Source organism: Channa argus, chromosome 11, assembly GCF_033026475.1.
Source record: "Channa argus isolate prfri chromosome 11, Channa argus male v1.0, whole genome shotgun sequence".
In the NCBI taxonomy this organism is placed as follows: domain Eukaryota; kingdom Metazoa; phylum Chordata; class Actinopteri; order Anabantiformes; family Channidae; genus Channa; species Channa argus.
This window is the reverse complement of record NC_090207.1, coordinates 25213153-25233034: the sequence shown is the minus strand read 5'-3', so window position 1 is coordinate 25233034 and position 19882 is coordinate 25213153. Positions and strand designations below refer to the sequence as shown.

General features: G+C 38.6%; 3 protein-coding genes across 8 annotated transcripts in view; 2 read left to right on the top strand and 1 right to left on the bottom strand.

The window, feature by feature from the left end:
• Positions 1–450: 450 nt before the first annotated feature.
• top3b (DNA topoisomerase III beta) lies at positions 451–14624 on the top strand. The gene is made up of 18 exons (XM_067521981.1): positions 451–746; positions 4604–4735; positions 5189–5295; positions 5422–5496; positions 5835–6031; positions 6391–6547; positions 6625–6738; positions 7480–7570; positions 8706–8860; positions 9034–9139; positions 10431–10577; positions 10960–11133; positions 11422–11550; positions 11635–11784; positions 11877–11977; positions 12952–13153; positions 13340–13527; positions 14215–14624. Exons 1-18 carry the CDS (start codon positions 677–679, stop codon positions 14494–14496), a joined length of 2577 nt encoding a protein of 858 aa, XP_067378082.1. The 5' UTR covers positions 451–676; the 3' UTR covers positions 14497–14624.
• On the bottom strand, positions 756–3783 carry LOC137136527 (interleukin-17C-like). The gene is made up of 3 exons (XM_067521982.1): positions 3294–3783; positions 1969–2132; positions 756–1658 (listed from the first exon to the last, which is right to left on the bottom strand). The coding sequence occupies exons 1-3, from the start codon at positions 3306–3308 to the stop codon at positions 1424–1426; spliced, it is 414 nt and encodes a 137-aa protein (XP_067378083.1). The 5' UTR covers positions 3309–3783; the 3' UTR covers positions 756–1423.
• A 913-nt stretch (positions 14625–15537) lies between the features above and the next one.
• ppm1f (protein phosphatase, Mg2+/Mn2+ dependent, 1F) overlaps positions 15538–19882 on the top strand; it is a 12374-nt gene continuing 8029 nt past the window's right edge. Inside the window, exons 1-6 of one of the 6 annotated variants that reach the window (XM_067521548.1) lie at positions 15562–15626; positions 15776–15828; positions 16705–16999; positions 19133–19260; positions 19433–19635; positions 19760–19882. The exon at positions 19760–19882 is cut by the window's right edge and continues 66 nt beyond it. In XM_067521548.1, the coding sequence (XP_067377649.1) occupies positions 16830–16999; positions 19133–19260; positions 19433–19635; positions 19760–19882 (624 nt within the window). In that variant the 5' untranslated portion in view covers positions 15562–15626; positions 15776–15828; positions 16705–16829. Of the gene's footprint in view, positions 15627–15775; positions 15829–16704; positions 17000–18703; positions 18883–19132; positions 19261–19432; positions 19636–19759 lie in introns of those variants that run through there. The other 5 variants (XM_067521550.1, XM_067521551.1, XM_067521549.1 and 2 more) reach the window with 5 other exon arrangements.

Here is a 19882-nt window from a genome sequence, read left to right as displayed (position 1 = left end):
ATAAACTTAAAATAGCTCATCTATGTTTTTTCTGCACAAAAAAAGAACTTATGGTTATGCTTTTGACAAAACTGAGACCAGGGTACTGTGGACCTGTGCTAACTCGGAAAAACATTCAAATATGAGCACAGGCTGATTTTACGTGCAAGAATTAATAGCAATAAATGAAAAGGCTACACAGATCTGAGAGCACCTGGAAAAATAGTGTTAATAGTGTCTCCTGATGTTGCACGCAGTTTTGTTAGTCTGTTTATGGTGTTGATTGTGTTTAGCATTGCTGCTGTCTTTTATATTGTCAAGTATGTCAGTTAAATAAATCCACACTATTCCCACAAGAGTTGTATCATAAGAGTTAAAGGGACAAAAATGATGAAAATAAGCAACAACTAACAACCAGCAGATGGCAGCAAAACGTTATTGTAACCAAAGAAGAAGAAAAAGACGACGTCCATATGACAGCGGAAGTGAATCGTGCGTAAATTGTTGTGCTTGCATTCCTGCCAAAAAAAAATAAAGTAGTAACATAACAGTATGTCGACAATTTTTTTTATATTTGCGAGTATTGGTTGCACATGTTGAGCAGGTTTAAGACAACAGCAGTATACAAGTACTATTACGCCTCATTTAGCTAACGTGAGAGAACTATTACTTACAGTCTGTTAGCACTTCATTCAAAATGAGAACTGTTTTGATGGTGGCGGAGAAACCTTCGTTGGCCCAGTCGATTGCCAAAATCCTCTCCAAAGGTGAGTACGAATTTATTACTAGCCCAGATTGGCCCCCATGTGTATTAGTGGATTCATAATAAATAAAAGACACGGGGGTGACTATAGTTTAAAATATTTAAACGTAACTGAGAAATTGTACTGTACCAGAGTAAATTTGCTAAAGCAGATTTGTTTTTGACCGTAGACTTTTCGATTTACACAGTAAAGTTAGCTAGATCCAGTTTGCACCTGTCATGTGTTTGCATTAATGCAGAAATTATTAATTAAAAATTATCTTTGCTGTAACCTGATCCAGATAATTAGCAGTGGGATAGTTGGAAAGAAGCAGGGCGGGGTGACTTGAATGTTAATATAATGGTTGGATATTAGAGTCTGTGTTCTGCACCACTGTAGTGTTTTATTTGAGTAGTCAGACTTTGTGGCTGATGTCGAACTAGAAAACAATCAGGCTGCAAAATGCTGAGTGTATCAATAAAATATCAATGGAATGAAAGCTTTTAATGTAAAGTATCTTTAATTAGTCTACATTGACAAGCAGTTTTGAATCTCTTAATGGTGTTTTTTTTTTTTTTTTAGTGTTCACTGGAAAATTAGTTTATTAGACTCTTAATCAGAAACCACCACCTTTACTTTAAGGTCTGTCTGAACAAACGCATATTCTTAACATTCACCAGTATCTTAAGTTGGCATTAGAGTCATGTTGAGCTGTGCCTGGAAAGGGCACATAAACAAGCTACAGTGATGAGCTCAAACTCTATAGAGTAGCTGGCTGGGGGGGTGCAGCTGGGGTTTTTCTTGAGGACAGGCATCTTCAGGGACACAGGGATGGTCTCTAGTCCAAAAGTGTTGTCGAGTCCCCTGCAGGAGTGGTCAGTGTGGCAGCTGGCCTCATTGATGACCTGAGGCACGCGGTTCAAGTCGATGTTCATCCTGATGAGAGATGTGCAGCAAGAAAAGCTCCGAATCAGGCTTCCATTTAGTGACTTGTGCATTCAGTGAATTCTGACAAGCGATCTTATTTACTGATTGAAATTGGCATAGTCCTTGGCTAAACAAGTCAACACAAAATCAAAAAGTCTAAGATCTAAATATAAATAGCAATACAATCAGTAAATGAACACACATTTGAAAGTTGAACCCAGACAATGTTAGTCATCGTTTAAGTCTTCATTCGAAAGCCCTTTTAGCACCAAACTCTTGGTGTGTAGATGATTGGCTGGCGCACGACATGCATACTCACACGTAGCTCCATGTTGCGATGCTGCGCTCATTGATGTGGCTGGGTAGGTTGACCAGTTTGCTGTAGTCCTCCGGCAAGCTGCATATTGAGAAGGATTCATCAACACACTGGCTGCCCAGACACCGGTGGAGGGCTAGCAGACACAGCAGAAAGACTCGCATCATCTGGACAAAGAGAACAACCAAGATTGTGTTAGTGTTGGCACATTTCTTTATGTCCATTATTCAGAGATGTTTAGCAGACAGCAGACATAACATTTACAGTCATATTTATTATCTTGATTACTTCTTGATCTTGATATTATCTTGATCATTCCTAATTTAATAGTCCAAAATAGTCCACCATTTTGCTTATGTGTGTTTTTTGTAGGTTTCTGTGTGGCTGCATTTGAGTTTGTAAAACAATAAAGATTTAGGAATTATATCAGTTTGGAAGACAGTTTGAAATTTTTTTTTTTTAATTTACAGAGACTTCTTTGGCTTGATATTGCATTGGTAGTCAAGTACATTGTTTTATTTTACTACTTTTTAGACATGCTACAGGCACGGGGGCGTCTGTGGCTCAGTTGGTAAAGGTTGTCGTCAAGATAGGTGGTTCGATCCCTGACCCTGGCTATAAGTGTCCCTGGGCAAGACACTGAACCCCTAACAGCCCATTCCCCTCCCCAGCTGTGCAGTGCCGGTCCAAGCCCGGTAGAAATTGGGGAGGGTTGCGTCAGGAAGGCCAACCGGCATAAAAACTGTGACAGATCAACATGCGGACAATGGTCCGCTGTGGCGACCCTGAACTAACGGGATAAGCCGAAAGGACAAAAAAAAAAAAAAAAGACATGCTACAGGCCTGATGCTCCACCTCTTTAGTCCATAGTAAAATAGCTGAACAATAAAGTAGAATTATAATCACTGAATGCCCTTCTGACTTTTATCTTGTGGCCTGAGGTCGAATTTTAATTTTTCCAAAAATAAGGCTGCAAAAAGAAAAAAAATGCAAGTACAATTACATTATAATTAATTATTTCAGATTTTCACACTAACAGGAACAAATTTTAAAACCTACTATATCCGTACTAAATTGGTGTAACTTAGACAACTGGATTCTTCATTTAAACATAAACTGAACTTGACAATAGAAAGATGAGGACTGTGAATTTAGTTCCACGCCTCTTGTAGTGTTTCCCAGGGTTCTGATAGCCAGCGTGGACCGAAAGAATCAGAACAACTTCAGTCTACACAGAGGTGTGTGAGTTTATTCTAAACTGTAAAGGACAGCAGAGTGAAACCCGTGTGGTGGCTATCAAAAACGCTAAGCAGAGGCAGGTTTCTTACCTGAAGCGCTACCATGGTTGAGGTTTATAGCTGTAACGGGTCCTGTTTTTTCTGTGGTCTTCAGTGGGTCTTTTGGCTTGGAGTTGATCTGCGACCTGTATCTGGAATTGTCTCTATTTATATGCATGTTCTTGTTATATAGATGATTGTGTTTGCATAAAAGAGGCTGGTTTTGTATGTGTGTGTCTGTCTGTGTGTGTGTGTGTGTGTGTGTGTGTGTGTGTATACTCCTCTTTTTTAATTATAGTTTGTGTCCCTGTTCCTGTCATTAGCATTCAGCCTTGAGAGAAACATTTAAAGCAGATATGACATCCCAGTGAAATATTTAGCTAGGATGACCAAGAGAAGCACGTCATGTCCCCGCACTGACCGGAAAGGAGACATTGGAGGTCTCATGTTCCTGTCTTAATTGCCACTTCTGACTCATAACCAGTATTGTAAAGTTTTGAGACATATGGTGGGTAAAGGAAAGAATCCACCATTGAAAGTTTTCACCTCTTGTTTTTTACAACACTGGCCAATTGAATATTTTTTTTTGTTTTTGTTTTTTTGTTTTTTTACAAAAAGTGAAAGTCTTTCCCTTATGACTTAAGTGGCTAGGGTTCGATTCCTGGTCAGGCAATTTGGTGATCACTCTGCTCTCTTGTTACAATCTCCCCTCTCTCCAAACATGTCAAAGGGAAAACAGATTTCCATCCATTAATCCATAATCTGTAACTGCTTAAGCGCTCATAAGCAAGAAGCAGGGTACGCCCTTGACAGATAAATCTGAAATATATAAAATGTATAAGTTATAGCATCTTTATACAGTTGAACCCATTTAAATTAACTCAGCTAACTAACTAACTCAGCTGTCACTGGTGCATCCAGTTGGTTTCCACCCTCAGGAAGTTGGTTAATTGGAGATAGCCAGAGTGCAGTGAATGTGTTTAAAGGATTGTAGTATAAATACACCTGTATCTGGAAGGTCTACTACAAATAAGACAACTCAAACACTGTAAGGCATTTTGTGAAAAGATTAAAGAAAAGTCAGGTGATGGATACAAGAACATTTCCTAGTCATTAAGAATTTCTTGGAGAACAGTAAAGTCCTCATTAAGAAATGGAATGAATATAATACAAGCTTAAATGAGCCTAGAGTAGGCCGTACACAAAAACTGAATGACCTCAAAAGAAGGAGACTAGGGAGGTCACTGACAGACCTATAACTCCTCTCAAAGTTCAGTGGCTTTTGAATGTCCTTGTGATCAGAGGCCTATACATGACTTTACTGGCTAATCACTTCTTTATCTGTTCTCGTTGGCCTGTAGGAAATTGTACAAGTCGCAAAGGGCTCAATGGAGCATGCTCAGTGCACGAGTACACAAGCACCTTCCAGGGCCAAACTGTCCGCTTTAAGATGACTTCTGTGTGTGGACATGTGATGACTCTGGATTTCATTGGTGAGTATATTTTGTAAGGGTAAGTGCATAAATATTGGTTACTATAACTAACCTTCACTGATGGCATCTCTTTGCACATATTTTTTCCATTTCAGTTACAGATAGTCACATAAGTATGTGGACATTGACACCGTTTTTGGCTCCGCATTGCTTTCGTATAAAAACAGTCAGTACATGCTTAAAGTGTAAAAGAGGGGTTTAAACTTTCAAGCAGTTACTCTGTGGATGCTCATCATCCTGCTGATGATTTTAACTTTATGTGTATTTTTACTATTATGTGTATAAACTATACTAAAATGTAAGGAGAAGAAAAATATTTTCTTTGACAAGACATTCAACTTAATAGAATGTCACAGTACGTGCTGGTTTATAAAATACGTATAGACATGTATTCCACTTCTCTTTTAATTTCTTACTGTTAACATGGTCCTTCTACTTCGAATTTCCTTCTAGGGAAGTACAACAACTGGGACAAGGTGGACCCTGCAGAACTCTTTAGCAAAGCTCCCACAGAAAAGAAGGAAGCTACTCCCAAACTCAACATGGTCAAGTACCTGCAGGTAGGCTCTAAATGTTGGCCGAGCAAGTGGATTTCACATTACTTGCTGTAAATGCATGGCCCTCTGGAGGTCAATGTGTTTTGTATTGCGTCTTTGGTCTCACTCTAAGTTTCTCTATCATGTCAGGTTGAAGCCAGAGGCTGTGACTATGTGGTTTTATGGTTGGACTGTGATAAAGAAGGTGAAAACATCTGTTTTGAGGTAATTCAGGCCCTAGTTACCCCTCGTTACTGTTACTGAATATATTATCTGAAGTTAAAGCAAAACTATCTTCATTGAGAAGTATATAAGAAGAGAGAACAAAAAAAATTTAACTAATTAATCCCACATTTTACTGTGAATAAACATGACAATGCATACATTTTAACCCAACCTGGTTTGATTAACAAGTTAGTGGAAACATGCCTAGATGTGTTACCATGGCCCCCTCGAAACTGTAGGACAGAAGTACAAACTTTAAATACACTTCTTTAAGTACAGTTCTTACTGTACTTTAAGTAAAAAGCAGTCACAGTATTTTTTTTTTTATTACCTTCCAGGTACTAGATGCTATTCAGCCAGTGATGAACAAGGGGAACGTCAGGGAGCAGACTGTTTACCGTGCCAAATTCAGTTCCATTACTGACACTGACATCTGGAATGCCATGAACCATCTGGGAGAGCCAAACCGCAACGAAGCCCTGTCTGTGGACGCACGCCAGGAACTGGATCTGCGCATTGGCTGCGCTTTCACTCGGTACACTGCTTTGTACAGCTCCTCACATGCTCTTCCACACGAAGTCACTATGCTAATCGCTGTGCTGGATTTGCTGCAGCTGTCTGTCACACTACTCAAGACATTTGATGCATCACACTTATTCCAAATGTTATTTACTCCAAAGAGCTAATGTTCTTACGTCCATTATCTGTAATCGGTGTTATTAGTATATTATTCTGAGGATTTGACAAATTTATAACTTTACCTTTACTTTAATCAGCAAATTAAGAAATTTGGAAGATGTTATGTGAAAAAAGATATTTCAGACACTATTTTATATGTCATTGCAACCTCATTAAAAGCTTTGATTGTAAAATGAACAAGAAATGTTTTTTTAGGTTCCAAACCAAATATTTTCAAGGCAAATATGGCAATCTAGACTCCTCCTTGATCTCATTTGGACCTTGCCAGACTCCCACACTTGGCTTCTGTGTGGAGCGCCATGACAAGATTCAGTCATTTAAACCAGAGACTTACTGGGTCCTCCAGGCAAAGGTGAGTCTCCCCCTGACAGAGTATTAGCAATCTCCTACTTCTGTGCTATTGTGACAGACATGCTGTGTTTTATCCAGGTGTTCAAAGGAAAGGACAGCCCGCTGACACTGGACTGGAACAGGGTGAGGGTTTTTGACCGGGAGGTCAGTCAGATGTTCCTCAACCTGGCCAAGACATCCCGGGAAGCCAAGGTGAGACCAAAAACCTAACCTCCATCACCTTTTTGTGATGTTATTGTCCTTTCACCAAACCATCTATTTCTGGTGCCTTCAAGTGCATTTATATGTGGACTTAAGTAACCAGGTTACAGTCGGCTTTGTGTCATGTATACGGGAAAGCTGGTTTCTGAAATCGAGGTAGGGAATTAGGGAAACCTGGCTACCCCAGTGAGATTTCTTCGATTATTCGGTTACGCATACGCCTAACCAGGTTTCTAACCGGCTTTCTCCAACAGTGCATGTCTGTAACCAAAGGCTGCAGACAGCAAAGCTGCACACTGCTGAGTGAAAGAATGAATTATAAGAGAAATTATTAACGAGTTAACAGGGCAAAGCCTCCTCATCTCACGAACACACACATAAGCACATGCAGAGAGAAGGAGAAATCCGGTTGTTCTTGTGCTTGTGCTTCCAATAAGCAGGTTACTTATGTCCATGTAAACACAGTCAATAACATTAGGTAAGTTTTGAAGTTTGGACAATTTCTTTAAAAAGTTATAACCAAATGTCCGTTATGTCAAATATCAATGATGTTGAACTGAAAAATCCTGATAAGGTCCAGTATGTGAACATGTATTTAATACCTTGCACCTTGTTTCAACTATCACTAATTAAAGAAAATCTGAATTATTGACAAGAATTTTTATAGGTATAGTTGTTTTCTCTTAGCTGACAGATTCTAACAGAATTGGCTATACAATACTTCTCTTACAGGTGGAGTCAGTGAGTAAGAAAGAGAAGACCAAGCAGAGGCCCCAGGCCTTGAACACAGTGGAGATGTTAAGAGTGGCCAGCTCTGCCTTAGGTATATTTACTCTACACTAACATAAGCAATATTTTATCAGATGTTCTCTCTCTCTCTGATTCTCTCTAGGTATTTACATTAACAATATTGAATATTTGGGAGTACGAGAATTTGTATTTGTAAGCCTGTGTTGACACTGGTCACCAGTCAGTGCTGACCGTATGCATTACTTAGCCAGAATGAGGACTGTTTCATTCTCAGCTTGTTTGTTGGTTATTTTCTTGAATTTTCAATTGATCTAAGAAATGAAATAAATGGGAAAACCCATCATCCTGATGTGTCAAATGCCAAGGTAATGTAATGGCAACTGTGTTTGGGTGTGTATGTGATTGATAGGTCGAAAATTGCTGTTTAAGTGCAGACCATTTACCTTAGCCATTACTTAGCTTGCTTTCCCTAACTCTGTGAACCTAGCACACAGAGAAAAGACTACACTTAGATTAAGCACTTTGGCTAAATGGTTAAGTGACTGTTTACCCGTAGTTTCCATGCAGTGTTCTGTACTTTCTGTGCTGTGAAAGACCCAAATAATGTGTCTCTCTGTATTTTATTATTTTCCCGCTTCCCTAGATATCTAAAGATGACAATCTTTAAAAAAGTCCTGACGTGTGTGCAGGTGTTTGCGCTTGTGTGTGTGTGGATGTGTGCATCTTTATTATAATGATGGTTAAATTGTGTAGCTCATTTGTAGTCAAGCCCGTATCTGGTCAGGGACCCAGTTTCCATTGTATTGCTTGTGTTTGCCACCACTGTGAAATTAAACAATCAGGACATACTTAAAGAGTAGAGTGCAATAAACATATTAATAGTTTTTAATATTTTACACATATCATATAATATGTTGACCAAACTCTTACATAAAAGCTAAAATCAGATGTGTTGGTTTACAGAGCCAATGGGTTTTTTCTTTTTTTTTTTGACAACAGTGGAGCTCAATGACAGATACATACACACACACACACACACACATACACACATACACACACACACACACACACACACACACACACACCAGTATATTACTAGCATCAACTAGAGCATTGAACTTGAACAATGAAAATGAAATAAGAATAAGAGGTGGCTCAGGGTGTTGTTAGGTTGTAAGAAGAAGATCATTTTTTCTTTTATATCCCAGGCATGGGCCCACAGCATACCATGCAGATTGCAGAGCGACTGTATACACAGGGCTATATCAGTTACCCACGTACTGAGACCACCCACTACCCAGAGAATTTCGACCTGAAAGGAACTCTGAAACAGCAGAGCAACAATGCCTTCTGGGCAGAGGAGGTAAAGGCCATTTTGGGGCCTAAAATACATTGAAGTATTTATTCCATAATACATTATTGGCTAGTCAGATGCACACAAATGCAGATGAACTGATTTTCTGTTCATCGTTTAGAATATGATGGTAGAGTATGTATGTTTTATGTTTCTAAAATATGTTTTACATCTTTCATTAGGTTAAGGCTCTGCTTTCATCTGGATTAAACCGACCCAGGAAAGGAAACGATGCCGGAGACCATCCACCTATTACTCCCATGCGTGCAGCTTCAGAAGCGGAACTTGGTGGGTTATACAACTAATAAAATACTGCATAACACATAATGAATTTCACTCAGTGGTATCAAATGTGATGTACTGAGGAAGTGATGTATTGTTAATAATAAATAATGCTGATCACTGAACAATTCAACTCATTTCAACTAAATTCTTTAAAATATGCCCAGGTCAGCCCCTGAATCCAAACCTAAGGGTCAACTCATGACATTTCAAATGATAGAACTTTTTTTTAGTATTATCTATAGGTTTTTTTTATACTAGCATTGTTATTTATTTATTTGTTCTTCCATTAAAAGGAGTTTTTCATCCAATTTGGCTAGAAAGCAAAGACATTTGCAACATTTAGTAGCCCTGCTTTGTTCAGATGGTTGCAGCTGATATGCATAGGGCAGTGTTGCCGTGACTTTTATGCATTGAGCTATTGATCTATTATGAGAACTGGATACTGGATCAAACAATGGCCTCATTCACTCCTATAAAATTGTCATATGGGGCACATAAGCCAAAAAAACAAGCCTTTAAAATTATCCAAATGATCCTCACATGTTTTAGCCACCGTCCTTAGTTGCGCTTCTCAGCTTGGTTCACTGGCTATTGGCATAAAAATAATCATTTACTAAAATATTTATTAAAATTAAAAAACTACTTCTTATTGTTTTCCTTTCCATTTTGATGTTGCCACCTGACTTTATGACAAAAAACAATTAGCTTGCATGAGTAAATGCATAACACCTCTGCAACCGACAGTTATCAGTAACACCCTTCTTTGTGTAGAAAAAAAGTACCTATTTTACAATTACAATTTCAGCTTAATCTGATATTGAAAAATAATTGAGACTTCGCTGCTGAACACACATGTACAAATATCAGTACACTGCCATTCTCAAAACATTTGCAGATTTCATTTCACATTCAAAACAAAAAAATAGATTGAAATCCAAATTAGGTTTCACATTTCTCAACACAGATTTGCAATTAATGTCGTTACAAAAATCCGCCCATAAATATGACTTGTATTATCTGCTGTTTTAGTAATTAGGATTAATTATAATTAGTCAGCACTTTTGATTGCTGTTTTAATTTTTTGTCATACAGCACATTATCTCTGCTTAAAGAATTATTTCATGTCCCTCATCTCTATGAGAGCTTTTCACTTTATGTGCAAGTGGAATAATGTGAACTTGTGAAGAATTTGGTATTTCAACATTGTTAAACAATGATATATCCCCACTATTGTATTGAGATTTAGATTATTTTCACTTTCTGACCCTTTTTTTTTTCTTCTTACATTCCACAGGTAGTGATGGCTGGAGGCTTTATGAGTACATCACACGCCATTTCATTGCCACCGTCAGTCAGGACTGCAAGTACCTACAGACAACCATTGAATTCAGCATTGCCACAGAGGGTTTTTCATGTAGTGGCAAAACCCTAATATCACCAGGTACAAATAGTTGGTCCCGCACTAAGCTTGCTTTTTTACGAAGAGTATTAAAATAAGAGTGTGTTGATATTCAAAGTAAGTTTAATCAGGATCAACAAACCAGGCATCAAACTGAGTTCAAAGAACCAAAAATATTAACTGGATCACAATAACCAGATTTTTGTAGTCTAATGACATGTTAAGTTAAATTTAAACAACAGGGCCCTGCAACCAGTTATATCAGCTCTGCAGTCAATAGGTTCAAATGAGAACTAGTTATAACTTTTTGTCCTGCTTTTTATGTGGAGAGAAGCTGTAACAAGGCAACACAATTTCATCAATAACGTTGTTTGAATGTTGAATCTACAACTGAATCCTTAATGAGTGTCTGTTCTGTTCCCAGGTTACACAGAGGTGATGCCTTGGCAGGGAATTCCCCTAGAGGAGGCCCTGCCAGCTTGTGAGCATGGAGACACTTTCACAGTGGATGAGATCAAGCAAGTGGAAAAGCAGACCAGCCCCCCAGACTACCTGACGGAAGCCGAACTCATCACCCTCATGGAGAAACATGGCATTGGTACATATACAGCACCCAGCCTGTTGGACATCATTGCTGTTTATATCATCTTACTCAAAGTATTTTCTAATAGAAACAGGTTGTACAGTGTGGGCTTCAGTGTTGTTAATGTTTTCCAGTGTTAGATTAAAAACAATGCTGATATGCATACATTTTAAAATTAGAATGGCATAAAAAGATTCTGTCAAAGATAATTGTGAATTCATAATAATTATTAGTTCACTGTTATTAAGATCATGAGATTTGATGGATATTTTGAAAGATGCCTGTTTTTGCCCTCATCCTTAGGCACTGATGCCAGTATCCCTGTGCACATCAACAACATTTGCCAGAGGAACTATGTGACAGTGGAGAGTGGGCGCAAGTTGAAGCCAACCAACCTAGGCATTGTCCTGGTCCATGGCTACTACAAGATAGGTAATTTACCTTGGAAACTATGAGAATTGTGTGGTATAGCCTGTCATTGAAATACCAATGTGTGTGTGTGTTTGTGTTTTGTAGATGCAGAGCTGGTGCTGCCCACCATACGCAGTGCTGTGGAGAAGCAGCTGAACCTTATCGCCCAGGGAAAGGCCAACTACCAACAGGTCCTGCAGCATACACTGGATATCTTCAAGAGGAAGTTCCACTATTTTGTGGATTCCATTACGGGTTCGTTCACTTCAGCCTCTGTCGCTGGGGAAAAACTTAGACATCCACAATTTTTTTCAGCTCCAACACAAGGCGTTTGTGGTGTTTTACAGGCATGGATGAGTTGATGGAGGTCTCCTTTTCTCCTATTGCTGCCACTGGGAAGCCTATTTCCCGCTGTGGCAAGTGCCATCGCTTCATGAAGTACATCCAGGTCAGCACAGCCGTCAAAAGTACTGCTAGAACTTAAGAAAGCATTTTCCATCTGTCGCACAAACAAAGCCATTGTGAGGTAACACACAGTAACAATTAAAATGGGTATTTTCCATCATAACCTCTCTTGTTCTTCTGTACATGTTGTGTGTATGACAACAAGTACAACTGTTTCATTACAGAAAGGAAGAAAATGTCAATTTTATCTTTTTAAAAGTCCACACTTGGAGTGTGTGTGACTCCTCACACTCACAAATGTCTCGCCCTGTGTTTGTGTCAAAACAAACAAACAAAAAATGTGTATGTACATGGCTTAAATGTTACTTTTATCATTTACATAGTACATTTTGGAATTAGACAAAAAATGGATGAGCAGCCCTATTAACATCTTGCATAAGCACCCACCCACATACGCTTTGCACAAGTGTTGTTACATTAGAATTTTGACTTTTAAATCCTTAAGCGTCATTGACATTTCTCTTTAGAGACCATGATGTCTGCCTGCCGCGCTCTGACCTTCAAACTTCAGTTGACGTACCCCGCTTATTAGCATTTCCACTTATTGGTAGAATTACTTTTAAAGTCAAGGGCTTGTGATGTTGCAGATGTTTTGTCGTCACTGTATCTGAGTAAGCACATAGTGGGTTACGTGTCACTGTTACTTGGCTTGTAATGTTCAAAACTGCAAGGTAACTCCTAGGGTCAGTCAAGAGCTAGTAACATTCACCTTTCACCTTTTGCTCTCCTTATTGTGTTAGTACATTTTTAAGAATGGTATAGAATTATTTGTTTGACCTGTGTGTGTGTGTTGAGAATGCTTTTGAAAACCCTGGTATGGTGATGCTCTCTGTTAATACTGTCAGTGGTGACCTTTCACATTTTTATAAACCTGCGATTACTGTAATAGTGAATAGAGTTGCAGTCAAGTGGTTTAGGGTCATATAGATACAGCTGATCCTAACATTGTGTCTGCAGGCCAAGCCCAGCAGGCTCCACTGCTCCCACTGTGACGAGACCTACAGTCTTCCTCAGAATGGCGCCATCAAGCTTTACAAAGAGCTCCGCTGTCCACTGGATGACTTTGAGCTAGTTCTGTGGACGTCAGGAGCCAGGGGCAAGAGCTACCCACTTTGTCCATACTGCTTTAGTAACCCACCTTTTAGGGACATGAAGAAAGGTAGGGCAAAATGAAAACGTAAATAATTTTTGTGTGTGTTCAATTGTGGCTAAATAGCTGGAGTCACAAAACCCTATTACAACAACAGCATAGATGTAATGCTCTTACATTAGTTAATCAGACCTTGATGATTTCCTCTATGGCCCCTTCCTTTCTGACCCATTTTTAAATATTTACTTTTCCCAGGTATGGGATGCAATGAATGTACCCATCCATCGTGTCAACACTCTCTCAACTCTTTGGGCATTGGACAGTGTGTGGAGTGTGATGGTGGTGTTTTGGTACTGGATCCCACCTCTGGACCAAAATGGAGGATGGCCTGTAATAAATGCAACGTGGTGGTGCACTTCTTTGAACATGCACACAGAGTGCAGGTATGAAGATGGTCCTACATACTGTCCAATGTCAGATTTGGTTTGGTCCTTTCAGCTTTTTTATGCTGGATGCCCTTCCTGACGCAACCCTCCCCAATTTCTACTGGGCCGGGTTTAGTGTTTTGCGAGGGACACTTTGATACGTGGTCAGGATGATGGTGCATGAACCTTTGACCCTGTGGTCATAATTACATGGTCTAATGTCACATAAAATGTCAAAATAAGCTATACAAGACAAGAAATGCAAACAAAAGTAGTAATAAAAATTCATTAATTCCATCCAAACATAGAGTAAATAAAAAAACTGAGATTCCTATTTGTATGTATTGATGTTGTATTTTAAAGGATACTTAAGTCTAGATAAAAACAATCAGTTTAGACAAACTACTTTTGAAATACAGAACTGACTGACATTAGTCTGCCTACGTTCCCCAAAGTACAGCATTATTACAAAAAGTGAATAAACCCCTTGTTTCTAATAAAGACTAGTTCAAATAAACAAGGTTAGAAAATAACTTCTGTACTATTTAAACTCAGAATTCTGGCCGAACTTCGCTCATTGAAACAAAATTCTTGTTTTTATGACTTTTTTTTTTTTTCAGAATCTGATTATCAGATTTATATCTGAATGTTTTATCATGTCAACTCTTACAGTTTCTCTGCCTCTAATGTTCTCTTTCTGCTTAGGTTGCTTCAGAGAGCTGCAATGTATGTGATGCCTCTCTGGTCGCGGTCGACTTTAATAAGACTCGCACTCCTCTTCCTGCTGGTGAGACCCAACACACTGGCTGTGTTTTCTGTGATTCAGTCTTCCAGGATTTGGTGGAGCTCAAACATGCTACCATGAGGCATGCCATGCACCGGGGTGGAGGTGCCAGAAGAGGAGGACGAGGTCGAGGCAGAGGACGTCGTGGCAATCCAAAAAAGCCTAAAGACAAAATGGCTGCCTTAGCAGCTTACTTTGTATAGTGTCTTTGTATAATCTGTCTTGGTATTTACTTGATACATACAAATACATATGAAAGTGTAAATGTCACTAAATGGACTTCTGTTAAATGTGTTTATTACACTGAAATAAAACACAGATTCATTTTTTTTCCCCTGTAAGTGTGTTAAATGCTTTTCTAGATAGATACATATTTTATTCATCCAAATGGGAAACTCACAAATTCAGGCATCTCCACAACTTAAGGCAGTAAGGCAAAAATGCAATAGATTAAAAATTAAAATGTATTTCAAAAGACCTGTGCAGTCAGAGTATTTCGAGTATCGAATGGTTGCATTCTTTACAGTTTGTAGTACAGTGGCTTCAGGAAGTATGCCTCTCTTTATTCTTGTTCACTTTGTATTGCAGATTTAATTTTAAAAGGATAAAATTGTCATTTCTACAAACCAGTTTATACTCAACCAAAAAAGATGTGACAGCATTAAGGCATACTTTTCATATTTTGTTATTTGCAGATTTATCAAAAAAACAAAACAGCAGTCAGTATATTTTATTTACAGGAGAATTCAGACCTGCCAAGCTCCATCAAATAAGATTTCCCATGTGATTTACAATCTTAAGGTTTTGAAGTCTGCCGAAACTTTATGCTTTTTCTATTTTACCTTTTGGATGAATCCATATTTGTTTTCTTCCTATTTTCAAATGACCATATCTCAGCTATACATTTTCAATTGTGTAATTAAAGTAGGTACGAAATGATAAGTCAGTCAATTTGCCAAATGGGTTAGTAAATTTTCAGTAATAATTATGATATTTGGTCAATTTACAACTCTATAAAACGAAAGAATGCCACGCATTTAAAAGTGCATTTCAACGCATTTTCAAGTGTGATTAATTGTACCTTTGTACCTGATTTATTAAAGCATATCTTTCAGTGTATTATTATTTTTTGTTCCTGTAACATTTGCTGCATGCGTGATAATCCTGTGTAGTCGAGCGTGTTCATCTATGTGCCATTTTCCGTGTTAATGTCCTGATACTGGCGGAGCCATGAAAACAGCGGTATGGTCCTTTAAATCTACAGCGGAAGGAAAACGGAAGTAGGGTGACGCACAGGAAAGTGAGCCGAAAGCGTGAATAGCAGAGACTGCAGGTATTTTCAAATTATTGATACGAAACATTTTTTTTCTTTTAATTCTGTTGATGTGTTTATATAGTTCATCAGTGCGGGTTTGTATGTGTGTTGGTGCTGGTGCTGGTATCGTTATCACTTCATCTCATTGAGTCTTTGTCTCGCCAAAGGGCGTGTTTCTCCCCGGGGCTCTGTGGTCAGTGTACGGGACTTGTAGCCCCAGGTAAGAGTTTAAAAACTGACTTCTGCTCGTCGGGAAAATTAGAAATTGTAAAGAAAACTAGCTTGCAATGTCCTTTTTCTTAATATTGTTGACTGCATGCATCAGAACGTACGGTTATCCATTGTTTTTTAACGCTGCCGTGACCCATAGAGAAGTGTTCTGAAAACGTAAAAGTGAACGTTTTGTATGTTAAGAAAGGCAAAATAAAAAAAGCAGAAATTGGAAATTTCAGTTGTGAATATACGTTAGCAGCAAACATTTGGTAACTTAGCTAATGGGTTTAAGTTACAAGTTATTTTAACTGTTAGCATAGTTTGAAATTCCATTCTTAAGTATTTAGTTTTTCCCCTCAAGAAATGTTTGACTTGGAAGTAAAAAACATTTTATCCATTTTCAACTTGTTTTCTGACTTTAAAAAAAAAAACACCTCCAAATGATGTCATGTGAAGGATTGTTTTACTTTATACAAAGTCAGTTGATCAGTCAGTCTGGGTCAGCGTCCAACAGAATTAGAAATATATTTTAGTTTAAGGGAACTAGAGGAACGTTATACCAGAGAGTATAAATGTACTTTCCAAAATAGAAGCATAGGAAACAAATTGAAAATCTATTAGGTGCTTAGACTTGGAGCAGATGGTAATTTTGGTTTGTCGTGCCATATTTTGTTGAATCATCTTCTAGTAAGTTAGTGTGGCACACAATGAGTAATAAAACTTTATATTTTTAATGTACATTTGTAAATCACGTCTTAAATGTTGATGATTATGACAAAAGGTTCATTGTGATACAGAAACCAACATAAGTTATAGTGGTTTTCAATGGGGCTAAATCATTGTCTGTGGTGACTTGATTATGAATTGTTTGAACTGTTTCCAGCCCAAAAGGAATTTCCAGAGTGAAATTTGAAGCCTTCGCTCTCTGTCCTTTAAGTCTCCGCGTGTGACCTGTGACACCCTGCCCTGCTGTTACCCTGAGATCTCGCTACAACCAGAGTTCGCAGGATGGAGGAGGAGGAAGCAGCCAGGACCTTCCTGGGGAAATTTGTGGAAGAGTTCCCAGCTCCTCTGGATGTGACTAGTCCATTGCCCATCAGCCCTTTGAGCCGCAAAGTATCCCTGGAGGAGCTGCAGGGTGAGAGCCTAGAGCTAGGCCAGAGGCTGCTGGCTGCAAGGTGAGAAGTCCGCAAAATGCTGTTGAAATATTGGCATGTTATGAACAATAGACAAAAGCTATAACAGCACAACCATAGATACACATACAGCAATATTGGAAGCTCAACCTGAACAATACATTACATCTCTTCACATTACATGAGTTCAACAAATTTCTGTATACTTTAGTTTGATTTTTGTATTGTTTTTCTCATTCTGGCTCTTGGAACATAATTACCGACCTTTGTGCTCTTTTAGCTCTTAGCTTGTGAGACAACTGACAACACTCAGTAGTTACACGGATGTTTGTGTGGACCAAATGACAAGTATCACTTTAACAGACAGAGCCAGTGTTTAGTATTTCTAAATAACTTCATATGTAGACTAAAACTTATTGTGCTTACTTTGCTATTTCCAACCACAGTCCAGGTTTTAAATCATTGGCTAAATTGCTACAGCGTTAGCAAGGTTTCTTCGTGTATCTTTTTTATCGAATTACTATATTTTTAGTTTAATGATAAACATGATAAACTGTATGACAATCTGAACTGTAGCGTGAGTGTAGTTAATGCAGAGTACTCCATTTATTTTCTGTGTGTGTGCTTATGCATGTGTGGCTGCATTCCTCGCATTCCTGACAGCTCTGCTCTTGCCCTGCTAATTCAGTAAGCAGTCGGCTCTGCTGTTTGACTTCACACTGCAAGCGTGTGTAAAATAAAATTTACTGACACGCTGTAGAAAACCGAATGCAGACAACAAAAAAAACAAATTTTTATTTACCCTTACTACAAATCTGTGGTTATCTTTTTCACATTGCATTTTACTATGTTTGATGTTTGAATAATAATATTTACATTGAATAATTTAATTACATTTGTGTAACTAGAATTACTGTCACCTCACAGTTGTATGTATGCAGTTGAAATGCATGGCTGCCTAGGCTCATATTCTAATCGGTTTGTCCATGATTCAGAGTGGACATTGGTACCAAATGTAATGAAATTCCTTTCAGATTGCGTTGATGAGAATGGGTCAGATGTGAAAGTACAGGGACAGTTTGTGTCCAAGTGGACATTTCTGCCAAAGAAGAAATTTCCTCATGAAGTTCCTGAGACAGTTCCTGAAAAATCATGTAAATGAGAATGGGAAGGACACAACGTTACATTGACTTTGGTTTTTGACTTTGGTTTTTGACCTTATTCGTTCCAGTTTTAAGGAAATTTCCTCAGGGTTTTACTGAGAGATCTATACAGAGATATGTATTCACGAAAACCAGACAGAGGGACAACCAAACTATAAACAATGAAAAAATGCAGACATAGAAACCTCTTCTCAAAGGATTTTAGGGCTCAAGGATATATTATTTGTCCATTAATTTATTAATGAATAAATTTTCTTAGAAGTCAATGGACATGTGACGCCACATCTGTGAAGATAAACCCTGTTTGTAATAAGTCCAATCACTTTTGTTTATTTAACAGCATTGACCTATTAAAATAGCCATTATCATTTCACTTGGTGACTTCAAGTGAAATTTATTCAAACGTGGGATGTAAACGTTCTATGAAAGGCCGTAGAAACCCTTAAAAATCAGAAGGAGTAACCTCTTTTATCTTTCAGGAAGTTTGACAGACATCTGCACCATGTCAATACTAGGTCTCGTTTATTGTGTTTTCATTCTGACTTTGCTTATGTGCAAATGGCTGATTTATTTTTTTTTGCAGCAAGGAGTTTCAGAACAGCTATGAATGAACCTTCAAGCTCAGCTAAGTAGGAACATACAAAACTAAATCTGGGGAATCACTGGGTGCTCTGTCTTCTGCTCTGCTCATTTCTTTGTGCTGTCAGGAAGGCTTCAAAACCTGTGTGTAGAAACACCATTGTTCTCCCCACTTCCTGTTTCGTGAGTCTATTCTTCTCTACAACAGAAATGTAATTGTGCAAAGGAAACTACAGAGTCACTTGCAAGCTGCTTTTTATTTGTTGTGTTCCACCTGATTAGTTTTGCTGGGTTTTTTTCTTTACCGAATTGGAGTTATTAGCTCTGACTGTATAACTTGTATAACTTTGTTTTAAAGTCTGATTAAAAAAATAACAAAATGATGTTTTCCTCTTGACAAAGTTTGGCTTGTTGCTTGTGTTTGTTGGTTTAGAGGTGCCGCTACTGTCCTCGGTGCCATGCTGTGCCAGGCAGCGCTGACCCAGCTGTTGCAGAACGACCTTTCACCTTTCCACTGTCCCCAGGAAGCTGAAGCCAACCAGGAAGAGCAGGAAGTGGTCTGTAAGTGTATGCTTTGTGGTGCTGTACTGTAAATTTCCACTAACAATCAAAGCATTTTATATAAACAGCCTGAACCTAAAACTATGACATATGCATAATCAACTCTTGTTTACTTAATTTTCTCACTCATATTTTGTACGGGAAAAGAAAATAACACTTTCTTCTTTATCAGTACTTCAGTCAGAGCCAGTCCAACGTCTCTTCCTCAACAAGCTGATAAATATAGCACTGGCATGGCATCACAACTTCCCCAAACCCCACCACTACCCCTCCCAGTTCCGCCTCTGCTCTGTTCATGCCATCAAGAACACGAGGAGGAAGATGGAGGACAGACATTTGGCCCTAGCTGAGTTCAACCAACTCTTTGGAATCCAGGTACAAGATTTTCACCAGGACACCAAAAACACTGGTTATTTTTCTTGTTCAGAAAACCTGACGTCCAATCAGACTAATTAAATTAAACATTTGTTTCAATCTCTCTTCCTCTCCCTTGGTCCAGGATGGGGTGGAGCGTGCCTACTATGCTGTGTTTGATGGCCATGGAGGGGTTGATGCTGCCAACTACTGTGCCACTCACCTCCATGTTGCCCTTAGCAAACAGGAAACTCTGAAGAGTGATGCA